This window comes from Tenrec ecaudatus, chromosome 8 (genome assembly GCF_050624435.1).
Source record: "Tenrec ecaudatus isolate mTenEca1 chromosome 8, mTenEca1.hap1, whole genome shotgun sequence".
Taxonomy (NCBI): Eukaryota; Metazoa; Chordata; class Mammalia; order Afrosoricida; family Tenrecidae; genus Tenrec; species Tenrec ecaudatus.
Window position 1 is genome coordinate 13,288,217 of NC_134537.1, and position 15,554 is coordinate 13,303,770.

The 15,554-nt window shown below is 38.7% G+C and overlaps 1 protein-coding gene across 1 annotated transcript in view; it reads right to left on the bottom strand.

Moving 5' to 3' along the window:
* The window catches only part of SPATA16 (spermatogenesis associated 16), a 320,380-nt gene extending 311,048 nt beyond the window's left edge, over positions 1 to 9,332 (bottom strand). Inside the window, exon 1 of the mRNA XM_075555593.1 lies at positions 8,721 to 9,332. Within this exon, the coding sequence (XP_075411708.1) occupies positions 8,721 to 9,332 (612 nt within the window). The remainder of the gene's footprint in view (positions 1 to 8,720) is intronic.
* Positions 9,333 to 15,554: the final 6,222 nt, after the last annotated feature.

Consider the following 15,554-nt stretch of genomic DNA (forward strand, 5'->3'; position numbering starts at 1 on the left):
ATAATTTATATACCATACAATTGGATGGTTCAATCATATCAAGGGGAATTTTATAATCACCACCACATCCATCTTAGAGAATTCCCCATGCCCACCATGGTTAAATTGCCCTTGATATGAGTTGTGTAATCACGATCCGTTCTAGTGCTTCCTCCCATCTCTTGCTTTCATTATTTACTCCCCAAGTGTCCTTTCCCTCCCCATTTCCCATCCTCCATTCCTGCACTCTCTATAACACCTTATATCAGTTATTATCAGTATATACCCACTCTTCCTGTGTTTCATAGCTGTGAAACCCAACAGAAAACAATGAGAAACAAATCGCACTAAGGTGGTAAGAATAAGATCACATTCATATAAAGACAAAATTACAAATAATGTATAAAAGGGAGAAGACCCTAACAACATTCAAAAGTCAGGGAAGAAATTTCTGTCATGGAACAACTAAGAGACACTTACACCCAGTACATCTTCAGGTCAGGTCTATCAGGGGGACAACTGGCCTGGAACCGAGTTCTATCCAGAATAACGAGGATTACAATGGTCTCTGCCTGAGAGTAAGGCTGGTTGGGACTCTTGTCTTTGGCTAGAGCAGATCTGCCAGCAGCTCTGTTTGACAAGATACTCCGCAGATGGGTTTGGGCTCCCACTGCCCTCCGTAGCCTTCTACAAATACTTTTTGATTGTGGTTTCTCTGCTTAGTTTTGTCATTTTTGTTTTGTCCACTTATTTGTTTACTTCCTGTTTGTAATTTGCATGGTGTGTGTGTGTGTATGTGTATGTGTGTGTGAAATCAAGGACAAGTCAATCTACAGAAATAGTAACTGGATTAGGAATTACGAAGGAGCGTTGAAGGGAATGTGGCGGGGAGTGGGGAGCGATCAACAAGGAGAAGAAAATGCTCTGAAGCTGATTGTGCTGATGACCGCACAATTCTTCCTAAAATGACTGAACAGTTACACTCTCTGATGTGTAAAGAAAGAAAGACTAGGAAGTTGACATGTGTGCAAGACAGGGAGGGCAGGATAATGTATCACCAGCAGGGGGCCTTCCATATGGAAAAGTGGCCCTGGCCAACACTCTCAGACCAGAGCTCCCCTCACCTCCCTTCCCCTCCCCTCCCCTCCCCTTCCCTCTAAGGAACAATGAAGAAGCCAGCAAAACAGGAGGGGAGGAGGTTAGTAAGACCTAATACCTTGTAAGTTTCATTTCAATAAAGGCGAAGTAGAATTTTGAAAAATAAATAAACAATAAAAATATATTAGCACCTCCAGGATTTTTTTTTAAAAACATGATCAAATCAGAAGAAGAGAATGTTCTCATTAGGAAGAGATAAACAGTGGTTTGTCTTCTTTGATTGGATCAGTGGGAATGTTTGAAGTTGTGAATCTTGAAGATTACCTGCACATCACTTTTAATTCAAAGGTGAAGCCTCTTATTTACAAAAACCTTGCAATTAAGGTTGAAATAATTGTATTCTTTAGGCTGCATGTCACACACTTAGAAAAATCTGCGTGCCTTTTCTGTAAGGGACATGGTTACTATATTCTCGGACTTTGAAGTTTCCCTACAAGTCTTTACTAATAATTAATTCCACTTCCCCCACGGATGGGAAGCTAAAGGTTTATTAATTAATTCCTTCCTAGTTTTTATTGAAGAAAAGGTAAAGACACTCCACCCAGGACTTTGCCAGATGAAATATTCTACAACCAAATTGGCTGCATCTTTGAGACGAGACGATGGGGCAGGTCTTTATCAGCACCCAGAAAGAGGCCAGGGGCTGAGAGTGGGACAGACCCTCAACGCCTCACGTTGAAGTTGAAGAAAATGAAAACAAATCCACCTGAACCAAAATATAGCCCTGAGGACGTTTCACCTGGATTTAGAGAAGATCTCAAAAATAGAGTGGACTCACTGAACACCAGTGACAAGACAGTCATATCAGGCCTTAGTAAACTGCTGGAGCCTCCAGTAGTTTGCTCACCTCTATATTTTATTTCGTGATGAATTAATGTAGCCGTGATCTTTTTCCCTTAAAAGTAACGAATACATTTTTTACTAAAATTATTCAAAGGCAGAAAGTTAACTAAACTTACTGTAAAGTAATGGGTTTTGAAGATATTAAGAAATTTGTGATTTCAGCATGATTCATTTTAGCTTCCAATGTATTAAGCATTAAAGTGCACGAATAGTTTGTCACTGGAGGCCCCAAACTAGGAGTGTTTCTTGTAGTGCAGCAATCTGGGGCTTAATTCTTTGAGTCCTTGAAGGGACAAAAGCAACAGCCATCTCTGAGCACTGGGCTGGGGCACGACATAAGGGAGAAGACACTATGCTTGTAGATGGAAGCCCTGTGACAGAGATACAAGGTTGTTGATATTCTTTTCCCAATGCTCTCTGCTTTTTCAAATGTGTAAAGCTCTCCTTTAACTCTGTTCCAGGAGGCCATTCGAGAAACTGAACCCCGTCTCCTCTGTGACATCCATTAATAAAATGAACCGTCTCTTTCCCAAATGGTTGACTCAGAGTATGGAAGTTTCACTTTGCTGCCAAGCCTAGACCCACCTTTTCCAATAACAGCAGAAGGTGAGAGGACACCAGGACCAGCAAACATGAAGAGAGCAAACCTCATTAAAAAGACAGGCAAGAAATAAGAGATCGCATTGGGTGTCCGAGGAAGAGACTCTGACACCTGCTTTTGATTGGAAGTAGCTAAAGCAAATGGGAGAAATTTGTAAAGCAGTGGGCAGAGTGAAGTTAAGTCAATCACAAAAGGACACATATTGTCTGAGACCATTACTCTAAGGACAGACACCAAGACAAAGACGGGTACCTGGTCTCACGTCATGTAAGCATTTAACCCAGTCTCCCAAACAGTGTGGTGTTGCGTCTGCCTAATGCTTGCAATCCATTTATCACTCCTTTATTTGTGCATCTGAATAACTGCATCATCAGAGTGGGTCTCATCTTTTCTAGGGTCAGTTTTTAGTTATGGCTTAGAGGGACAGGACTAAATAAATGCTGCCATATAGCAATGTCCCATGGTTACCCAATGAATAGACACTCCTATAATGACAATCACTGGATTTCAGTGACCAGAGGATTGGGGTACATGTCTTACTGTTATTTATAAAGACCCCCAATGGGAGAATCCACCCAGTATTATGTTAATCATGCACTTTTGACCAAGTTTCTTTTCAGCTCTTGGTAGCCCTGTGATAAGCTACCTGGATTGTAGATGTTATCTTAATGAGATGTACAGATGTGGTTCAGAGACCACATCAGTTACATGATTTGGAAAGCCCACTAAGGACATTGGACTGTACCTTAAACACACCTATTGCAGATTAAAGGAACTGAAATAGTCCTTAACACTGAAACACCCTAGTGTAAGAAGCAGATAACTGCTAACCCAAGATAGTGAATCTCATCGCCAGTGGACTGTGGTTCAAACCTCTTTCTTTTGGAAATTTAAGACTACCACATATGTGCTCTTTTCATACTTTAATCACTTTTTGTGACATGTCTTGGTCCTGCAGACATTATTTTGCCTTAGTGAATGATCATGATTAATCATTTTTTGCCTTGTGTCTAACCCTTATTGCTTTCTTGAACAATGTTTAGTTACTTAAAATTTGAACCCGTATAAGTAAACATCCCATGCATTTTAGTCTAAAAAGCCTTCCTGTGTGTATGTTTTCCTTTTATCAATAGTACTTTGAGATTTGTGCCATTGGCTAGATTAATGATATTATTATTAGAATTCCTTAATGTTTTATACAAGTTATTTAAATTATTTCCCAACAAGCTGATGATTCTACCTCTAACTTATACCTGGAATATAGATATAAACTTCATATATATGAATGCATTTTGAGCTCACCTTAATCATGAACCTTAATCAAGGAAAAAGTAGTTTTATGATGTGGCCCTCCTCAATATTTGCCCTCATAAAGAGGTCACTGAAGATATGGGTGCTTTTGCGAAGTGTGGCATAGAAATCAGGTTGTGCCTGGCTATCAGAAAGAATAGCATCTGGGGTCTTAAAGGCTTGTCTTTAAGATAGATCTAAGTAAAGTGTCAGCTAAATCCGAACAGAAAAGAAGCACACCAGTCAGTGTGATCTAAGGATTGTAAACAATAAAATCCAAGACCGGAGGAGAGAGCTATACAAGAGTTAAAATTCTGAGAACTCAGTTTGCAGAAGGCTATGGATGACACTGAAACCCAAAATCCATTTTCAGGGTCCCCATGTGAATTAAGCCTCCATTGAATTCCTTCAGACTATTGTCTAGTGACGTGGATAATCTTGCCTGTATTACAAGAGATATAATTAGGTTAAAATTTAGCACATTTTCCTTTTGAATTTATTTTTAATTTGTCTTAGTTTCTATTATCTTCTGCTTTCTTTTGGATTGAGGCTTTTCTGTGTCTTATTTGCTGTCATTGTTGGGTTTTTAAATATGATATCTTTATATGAAATCCAAGATAGGTAGTTCATAAAGACAGTAACTAGATTAATCATAGTTCCTCAGGTTATGGTGGTATGGGTAGTAAATAATAATGGGTACAAGAATGAAGAAAATGTCCTAAAATGTGGTGATTGTTGCACAAATATTTTTAATATATATATAAATTAAATTGTATGGTTACATGAATTATGTGCCAGTAAAACTTTTAAAAAATAAAAGGCAAATGGAATAAATTATGACGTTAAAAAGAGCTGAACAAAGAGTTGCAAAGACCTGCCTGAAAAGAAAGTATTGTAATGAAATGTGCAAAGACCTGGATTTTGAAAACCTTAAAGGAAGAGTAGACTCAGCATCTATAAAGCTGAAAGAACTGAAGCAAACATTCAAGTGTTGAGTTACAATATTAGAAGGATCTTTGGATAAAATGTTTAATGATGCAGGAAACATCACAGAAGATGGAAGGAGTACACTGAGTCACTGTACCCAAACAACATCATGATACAAGGAGACGCGATTGGAGTCTTCAAGGTCACCGTCAATGCTCATGGAAGCAGCACTGGGAAAATCTACTGCACAAAACCTCTTTAAAGTCTTGAAGGGCGATGATGTCATTTTGGGAACTACGTGCATGTACACCAAGACATGGCATCTTCAGTCACCACATATTCGTGTGGAAGTTGGACACTGAATAAGGAAGACTGAAGAAGAATGGATGCATTTGAACTATGGTGCTATTGAAAGATGTTAAAAAATACTTCCTGCCAGGCGGACAAACTTGGAAGAAGTACAGTGTAATCAGGAGGGATCATTTCCTGGAAAAGGATATCAGGCTTGGTAAAACAGAAGTGCAGGGAAAAGAGGAAGGCCCTGATGAGACAGATTGATATTGTGCGGCAACAATGGACTTCAACGTAATACCTTTTGTTATACATGGACTTGGCACTGACTTGATTGATGGTACGTAACACCACCACCAACTTTTCATTGACAGTCAATAAATTTATTGACCTAAGATGCAAATACCCAACACAAGGCATATTTCTTGTATAAAATTCTTTATACTAAGCATAATTATTTTTACAACAGGTGAATTGAGATGCTATTACTTTCTATGTAGTTGATTCTGGATCATGGTAACCTCATGTGTTACAGAGTAGATTTGCTTCATAGGATTATTTTGCCTATCATCTTAGTGGATGCAGACTGGCAGGGTTTTTCTTCTGTGGAACTGCTTGGTGACTTTGAAGTATCAACCTTTCAGTTAGCAATCAAGTCCAGTCTGTTTGCATCATTTATGGCCCCTAGGGACATGGTATTCTGATGGTGACCCCATGTAGGGTTTCCAAGATTTTAAGTCATAGAGCTCAGGGAACTTTTCCATTTCTTATTTTTCTGCGGTTTTCCCTTTAATAACTAGCCTCCTGTCCAATTTTACAAAACAGACTTCTAGAGGTGCTAGATGTTCTTCAACATTTATTCTCTTTCCTTCCTCGACAATTACCAGCTGTTGCTGCCAATCAGATTCATGGCACCTCCCGGTGTGTCCGAGTAGAACTATGGTCCATAAGATTCTCAATGGCTGAGTTTTCAAAAGCAGATTGCCAGGGGAAAGCATTCTTGACTACTGGGCCATCTGCACTAAATATCATGTTTCTCAGCCTCTTTCTCTTGACGATATGTATGGGTCAATAACTGATTTCTATGTAATGAACAAAAATAGAAGTGGTTTATGCAACCTCTGTAAAGAGGCAGTGTACCTCTTCCTTCCCTTTTCCCTTTCCAACTGTCTGGAATGTGAATGTAGTGACACCAACCAGCACAGATAATTTGGAGCTTGAGGTCAGGATCTTATCTTGAAGAATAAGATAGATGACAGACAATCTTGCCAAACTAGTCCTTGAGTATCTAAATTCTCGTGTGAAAGAAATATACAAATTGCTATTTTGCTTCTGACTCTGGTATTTTGGGTTTTACTTCCACTGCATTCGAACCTAATCCTACCTTTATACCCTCCAGTATTCTCTGGTATGTGTCTGTCTCACAGGTATGATCATTTATCATTGTGTCTTGCTTTCTGCCAGCCATTCTATCTTATTCAGCCTTGTTAGGATCTAAAGGAAAAGGGGAAACACGTTACGTAATGTCCAAGAACACTCGATATTGAAGAAAGTAAATTTAATGCTTCAGGAGAAGGGCTAAGAAGGTTGCCACGCGTCTCTATTCCCTGTAGCTTTCGTTGATTAAGAGACATTGTAGGTAGGATTTCAACGTTAACTCTAGCGATAATTAGATGAAAGCAAGGCCAGATGTCTAAGCTAAGTTTTGTCTCAAAATAATTACCTTTGTTAATTACCAGTAATTAGTGTCAGCATCCAAAACTTCCCTAAAATCCCCGCGAGACTGAGACAGAGACAGAAGAGATAATGTGCACCAGAGAGACCCAGAATACAAGCATTTTTTCAATACAATTGTGCTTTGCAGTTATTAAAATTGATTTGATGGCTGTAATTTTGATTATTGGATCTTATGAAAAACTGGATATCTGTTTTCTAGTCTATAGGGATCTCGTTGGTTTATATCTACATTTGATTTAAATTTTACATAGCATCTTTATTTTATTCCTATCTTTTTTACTGCCAAAATGTGGTCCTTTTTGTTGTTATTGTTAATAAAACTTGTAACAACAGCAAACATGTCTGAAAATGACCCTCTCTGCTCTTTATGGAGTTCTTCAGTAATATTTTTCTCCTGGCTAGAGTTCTATTGGACTTTAGCTCAAAGGACAGCAAAAGGACTCTTACAGTAGTCCGTGTGTAACCTGGCACTTTGTACAGAGTCAAGGGTTCATGAGGGAAGGGGGAGCGGTGAGGGAGGAAAAATATGAGGAGCTGATACCAAGGGCTAAAATGTAAAGCAAATATTTTGAGAATGATGAGGGAAACAAATGTACAAATGTGCTGGACACAAGAGATGTATGTATGGATTGTGATAAGAGTTGTATGAGCCCCCAATAAAATGATTTTTTTTAAAGAAGTTTGGATAGAGCTTTAGTAGTGAGTGCATTGTACATTCTTGCTTTGTGTAGATGGCTCTTTATGAGGGCAGTGATAATTTATAGAGACAAATTTATTTGTGTGAGCCTTAATCACTTTGTATCCCTTTGAGCCTCCTTTTGGGTGCTTAAAGTTTCTTTTTCAATATTTAGGGGCATCACTGCCTGGTACAACCCATTCATAAAGTATTCTAGGCATGGTCATTTTAACTTGCAAACAGTGAGAATACTATTTACTCTTTAAAATATCCATGACAAATATCACATTTGATTTCTGCCTCTCCCCAGAATAGAGAATCAATCAGTTCTTTATGCTATCTCTATACACCTGTCAGTATGTCTTGTCTCTTTCAGTCAGGTGAAGTCTTCAATGTCTCCTTTTGTAGCTCTGTTGCCTAACAAAATGCCAGCCATACAGAATGCACTGAAGTGTGTGTGTATGATTAATGGTCTATGAATCATAGAACTGCCAGACAAATTGGACTTCGAGTCATACCTTTTGATAATTCTATAGGTTGAATGATGAAAGACTTTCCCTCGCCATCTCCTTTGTATGTCAGTGGTGACTTTCAAGGTTATTTTAGTCCATGAGCTACTTCTTTATTTCAAAATAGAGACAACCTTACCTGCTTACAAATAGAAAAATCATCACCCATAAAATTCATTAGAATGTGAATTTTGATGTTATAGTGATGTTTGAAGGTCAGGTGGTGTTTGTTTTAAGAAGTATTGTATGAATGCCATTAGCCCATGCTAAGAGATAGGGGTGGTTATGTTTAGTCATAAAGAATCCTTATCAAAAGACCATTTGTGAGATCCATTAACTGCTTGTTTTTACAGAATCTATCAGCTACTACTGTACTTAAAAAACTTAATTTTTTTATAGGTGTCCATCTAATTAAATAATCAACGGTGCTTTGATATATTTTACCATTCCCTGGCAGGCCTGTTAACAGAGGAAAACAAAAGGTGTGCTTCTGGAGTAGTTTCTCCATGTGAAGCGCACCTAAGCCTATTCCTTTGCAGGTGTATCTTGGTTGCTTTACGTAAACTGGGACTTCATAATCCTGACATGGTTCAACGTTTTCACCCCATGATCATTGTCATTACAGTATGATCAACACTGCACAATGTGATTGCAGCGTTCCATGTCACAGCCTCCTGCCACCAAATCTATACATTCTTTAATCTCATACCTCAAGTGCAGTTCTGAACTGTCCTGCTGCCACGGCATATTTCTTTTGTCGATAGCAAGAGCTGGCATCCTTTAAGGCTACCTGAAGCCATTTGTCCATCTGCGGCGGAAGGCTGAAATTAGGTACACTCAAAGGGCCTACTATTTCAGCGGCTTGGCTTGTTGGCTGCATCCCCGTGGACATGCAGGGCCCTGCAAACTCATAGCTCACGTGTTCTTCATCAATGTAGACCAACTTCATTTCCACCTCCATTACGTTCTTTAAGGGGATGTGAGGCAGAGGCATGGTGATTAATTGATTGTCAGGTTCTGTTGTCCTTGCCTCTTTCTTTCCAGCTGGCTTTTCTTCCCCTTCTGCCTTCCGTTTACAGCCTACTTTCTCTAAATCATTGCTTTGTTTTTCTTTAACGTTCTTTGCTCTTTTGATTCTTTCAACTGTGATTTCTACGCGCTTGCCTCCACAGTTCTTCTTAATCTGCGGGGGCATTTCCAAGAGGCTAGGTAGGTTCGCTAAGGTGGCCATTTTCTTGCTTGTGTTTATCTTTGGGACAAGCTGATCCCGATCGGCCCGGATCCCTGTGCCCTCCACGCTCCTATGGCTTCCTGAAGCCATTACTGTCTCCACGACACTCCTATAAGGCAGAGAGGAGGGAAAACAGTTAAAACAATATTTTTGAAATTCAACTAACTTAAACTAGAGTCAAATTCATGTCACACACTTGAGTTAGGCATTTTCTGCCTTGGAAGAAAAGCTGACTGTACCTCACTGCAGCGGGTGTTTCAATCTCAAAACTCACCAAGAGAGGAATTTGTTGAAAACACGTGTAGACAGCCCCTTATAAAATAATCATCCATAGCTGAACAACACTGAAAGAACTTTTTTTATAATGGGGTGCCCAAACTGAATAGGAAAATCTTATACATAAACACAGAGGACAAAAAGACCGGGAAAAAAATCCATCTTGATATTATTAATTTCCTCAGAAAGGCAGGTGGTCTAGAACTCATTAGAAAATACACTGCTAACCTGCACAATAGACTTGAGAGTCCAAAGAAACCACAGCTGCTTCCTCTGAAAAGCTTCCAGAAATGGTGAGAGCACAATGCTTCCTCAATTTGTTTCTTCTATTAATAATGAAAACCTCAAATTTAAACGGCCTTCAAGTTAACTATTATTCAGAAAAAAATTTAAAGTAGAATAATATGACCTTCAACTTATATCAATGTGGAGTCACATAATCATCGTGAGTCTGTATTAATGTTTTTAAGGAATGGTATCAGTGGTCGATTTTGAATGTGCAGCATTTGCCTAAATTATTAATGCTGTACAGTCTGAAAAATTAGTGGAAATGATGCAAAAAACCATATGCCTAAATCACTAATGTTTAAAACTATACAGTCTAAAAAATATATAGTGGTAAGTCAAAAAGTATTGCTACTGAGGCTTGAGTTTACACATGCATAGTTTTATTCCACTGAAATATGTTTAAAGATATGTTGGTAAGCCAGAGAGGGTTGTAGAAAAGTTCTCTCAATATTACATTTGTCTTAGACTCATTAGGGTACTATGGTAGTCACATAATTTCATGTCAACTTGAAGTGTAGGAGTGGAGTCTAGCTTGTCAATCAGCCTGATGGTGCCTCCTTGTGGGTGTGATCTCCTCATAAGGAGGGTCCTGGGTAAGCCCCACCCCTCTGCCTTCACTTTCCTGTTAATGCCACAAAGAGACCTGCGTGAGTGTTGGAGATGAGTCCACCACCAGTGGATCCACTAGACCAGTAGTTCTCAACCTGTGAGTTACCTAAGATCATTGGAAAACATATTTCTGATGTTTGGGGAGGGGGGGTGTCACCACAACATGAGGAGCTGTATTAAAGGGTCAGGGCATTAGGAAGGTTGAGAACCACTGCACTAGACTTTGCACCCACGGGGCTGATGATGTTCCTGATTCTGCATCATTGCATGTGGCTGGCGAGTCTGAAGAGGGACTTATGGACCAGTATTGGATTTATGGACTTGGCTGGGATGTTTGCTTGATATAGAATTTCTTCCTGATATAAAGCTCTCTCTTAAACACATATGGATGCCCCTGGATTTGTTTATGTAGTCAACCTGCTCTAACATACTACAATAAAAACCCTCATTTATGAGAGGACCTGCTGGGTCACTTATATCCAAGGCTGAGAGGTCATCTCAGATGTTTATGGTGATTGCTTTAGGAATTCCCAAAGGGTCATCTTGACAGATTTTCTAGAATGACACAGAAATGATCAAAAGGCCTTGGAAAGAAGAAGTTTTAAGACAACTGAAAACTGCATTTGTGAGAAAAGGGCTGGTAAAGCTACTCCCATCATGACAACACATCTACTCATTCTTCAAGGGTATCAGGAGTGGTTCTATGAGAATTTTGTCTGGAAACCTTTACAGAGAGAGCTCAAGTTCACTGTGCAACCTGGCCTATAAACACATGTGGGGTTACTTGAAGAGCAGAGACATAAATGGTTCAGTGAGCCTTGCCTTTCTAGTTCTCGGGTCTATTACATTGTGATGGTCAGACCAGGGTGCAGCTGCCTCAGCCAGTTCCCTGCTTCAGCTGGCAAGGCTCACTTCCTGAAAGACAACCCCGAGGAGAAGCCACATGGCCCTACCAGGATGTAGCCCTTGGTGCTGGAGCACCCATGTGGAGACCCCTGTCAGCACTGAGATGCTTACACTTTCACTGATTCGGCTTTCCTCATGCAGTCGGCATCATTGTGTGTGCTTTGTGAGATAGAGGAGGACTTTGTGGATTGGTGTCGGACATATGGGTTAATGTTGAACTTTTGGGCTTGGGCAGCGCTGGGTTAGGATGTTTTCTTGATGTGCCCTTACCCTTTATATAAAACTCTCTCATTCATATGACGTTCTGTGGCTTTGTTTCTCTAATGTACCCAGACTAACATACTTACTTTATTAACCTCATACTTACTTTATTAACCTGACAGCCTTAATTTTGTCCCTTAAGACTTCTCTTTATTCTCTAAACTCAAAGAAAATTTCAAAGGAACATAATTTGAACTTCTCAAAGATGCCCAAACTGCCATTTTGCTATGATATAAACAGAGTGCAGAATTCATCCAGGAAAGGATAGACAAACACTGTGCTATAAACACTGACTTCCGAATTATACCTACCTAGATGGAGGACATATCAAAAAACAAGAGCTTCACATGTTGATGTTTTGTTGAATTAAGACTTCTATGATTTTATAGCAATACTCATTGACTTACCCTACTACATTTAAAAATGGTTTGCCTTTGCTACCAGATTTATTGAAAAATATCAAATGATATTCTAAACTCTAATAATTACATACGTAGATCCTATTTTTAAGACTCTTTTGTGAGCAATGCCTCCGGTAAGGGTAAGTAGGAATAAGGACACTATTTGCATATGAACTAAGGTCATTAGCCGAATCTGACCATTCATAGCTGATCCAATCTCCCTGGGCCTCCCACTCATCAGTGCCTCCCCTTGGGTGTTTCCAGCATTCTTGTTGTGTGCCACTGAGGAGATTCTGACTCACAGAACTCTGAGGGCACAGATGGATCTTGCCCTCCATGGAGGAGCAGATTCCTTGTTCTTTTCTTTCTTGGACGGGTGGGTGAGATTAGACCAGGGATCTTTCAGTTTACGGCCAAGCAATTTACTGTTGAGCCATCAGAACTTCTTCATGTCCATTACATGGGCTATAAGTGTCATGAAAATAAAATTCATCAATCACAGCATTACATTTTCAAATGGAGCTTGATTGTTTTGCATGCTGCTATTTTTATTTAATTATATTTCTATTTCTGTCTTGTCCAGTGTTATTTGTGAAGAATAAGCAACATGAAGTTTTAGAAACTTGTGTAAAACTCTATCTACATGGAGTTTTAAAGCTTTCTGGTGTATATGTCATCTCATAATACACTCCAAAAGTCTAAACATAAAATGAGGGCCTAGGATTAAATATGTGAGAATTTTTATAGTTGGTTCTAGTTAGGAACAACATTTACCAATTACAGCACCACTGTCTATGTCTGGCACATTCATTTCACATCTCTTGAAGATATTGTATGTATATATACACACAGATTTGGACTGATTTATTTTCTGGTGATTAGAAAGCCAGACATTTGCTTATATATAAGAATGTTCCATGCACACAATATTTACTTTTTCCATTGTTGTTTCTAAGACAAAAAAATATGACTTCAATGAAGAATTATAATGATTAAGCCTAAAGTTTCTAGAGAATGATAAACCTTTCCTCTTGTAGGGCAGTCGAAGTGCAATGCATAGGATGCGTGGGAGAGTTTTGGTGGAGTTAGCGTGCAGAGAAACAGGGGAGAGGGGAGGGGAGAGGTAACAAATGAAAAGAGAGAGAGGATGCCTGAAATGCCTCTCTAAAGATAACTTTATACATGTATATGAGGGAGTATGCCTCCTTAAAAACAGATTTTTCCCCCGAAGCCATGTGTTTTTTATTTTATTTTTTACAAAACAACCTAATCACCTTCAAAGTACCCTCCATTACACTTAATACGTTTGTCAAATCAGCGATTCCATTCTTGGAAATATTTTTCAAACTCATCTGTTTGGATGGCTGATAGCACCTCCTCGTTTTTTAGTTCAGCAATCTACCTGATCAAATCACTGCCCTGTCATGTCCCTCTTCGTTGGCAGAAACAAAGAGAAGTTGCACGGATTGAGGTCAGTTTCTGTGGCATTTTTCTCTTGAGCAGGAAACAAAAATTCACAGCCACACGCTATTCTCTTAAATCAGCCACCTCAAAAACGAGGTTTGAGCAAAACTGCTTTCATGAAAAAAATTCACTGTGATCATAGAGAACCTTCCCAGGTGACCCCACTGGGTGCACTAACTCAGAGTGAGTTGGTTGAAGCTCCCCTGGTAGGAAAAATGCATTATTATGAAGGCTCCACCCAGCGGAGCTTTTTTTCCTGTGTGTTTTTTGGAGGGGGAAGGGTATATATCTATCTCTATCTCTATGTCTATATCTATATATATAATTAGACTAAATGCTCACACTGAATGTGTGGCCAAACCCAGCCATATTTTTTTCAGTGCTCCTAGCAACTCAATTTCATGACTAATATCATATATAGAGCATCTTATTTGCAAACGTTTGGCATTTGTACAGAATTACTATGAAGCCACTCATGAATAGCTTAAAAAATATAAGCTTCATGATCTAGAATTAAAGGCCTTTTACTAGCTGACACAGTGTGTGTTTGGAGAGACTTATTACTGCTGTAAACTATACTGAAGCTAAGCTCCATCTTTTACTTACTTTGAAAAGATGTTCATTTCTAGTTCTGTCTACTAGGAATGTCTCCTCTTCCCATTTCCCCCTCATTCTACCTATACAAAACTAGTCAGAATTACTCATCTCTTCCTCCTTAAAGTACTAACAATGTTTATAACATTTAATCTCTAAACAGCAGTTATACATAATAGAACCCAATAAGATGTCTAAACTCAGGAATGAGCTGTATTTTGACATCAGTTTAGTGTTTTTGCATGGAGCCATAATTGAGAAAATGTTGGTCAATTAAAGGCTAATTTAGACACTTTAAGGGAAATGGAATTGGATTTTTCTAAATGTATGGGCTAATATTTTGAGAAAGCTGACTTCAGGTGATTTCTTAGATTATTGTTTTGTTTTAAACTTGGTACTCAGTAAAGTCCCTTTTTTTAAAACCCCTTTGATAGTTTAAATGAACCATGCTCCAACTATATTTAAACTATCAACCTTTTAAAAGTAGTAGAACTGGTTAACATTCATCAGTGTTCCTGAGGCCCAGAGCTATACTTTTATCATTACTGGAATAAAAATATTTTAAAAAGAAACAATTATATAATCATTATGTATGTCCAAGAAGTATTTATTGACAGCGTGCTGTGAAAGTCTGCATATCCTTTCATTTAAAAGATAGCACTCTAAAATTGATTTCCTCCTACAGACATGCCTTTAAAGAGTTACCTTGAAAATAGTATAAAACATTAAAATGATGACCAAAGCTGTATAAAAAAATAATGGTACAAGAGATTAATGTTCAATCATTTCTAGGGGGTAACTATTTCAAATTTGTTTAACATTTATTTTTTTTAGACCACCAAGCACTCTGTTTATTTATGGGAAATTATTTTATGGGAAATTTATTTATGGGAAATTTATTTATGGGAATTCCTATTGCTGTAAAAATACAGCCTGCGGTGTGTGTAGCAATGAGTGCCACAAATTATTTATTAGATTTTTGATTGATATGGGCAGCTCAAACATGGGCAATTCGGAAAAAGAGAATCCTTAAAAATGCACTCTCTGAAAGGTTCAACATCACTGTTGCTATGGTTTTCTTTCCTTAAAAAAAAGAAAAAGAACGGAAAATGATCTAATTTTAACTTGCTGCTCAATGTAACCATGAGAAACATTATGAAGAAAAACACCTTGCCTGCTATCCCACCAGTACACCTGGATAATTTTTAAAGCAAACCATACAATGTTTATTTAGTGCAATAACCATGGACTGAGCACTGTCAACAAGGTGCTGAGGAGGGCTAAGATGGCCAAAGGAGGGTCTTGGCATTCTGGAGCTCCTGTATAAGTAGTTTTATACAGAAGAGACACTTCCTCACATGGCTGTAAACTGCAGGAGAGGTGGGCCTCTATCACAACGGTCTTTCTATTCGCTTATCGAGTTCCTTCAGAGCCTGGAACATAATAGGCCCTCAATGCAAATTTGTTGTATGAAGGAGCATTTGGCGGTGGTGAGTGAAATTGTGGGCGTCCT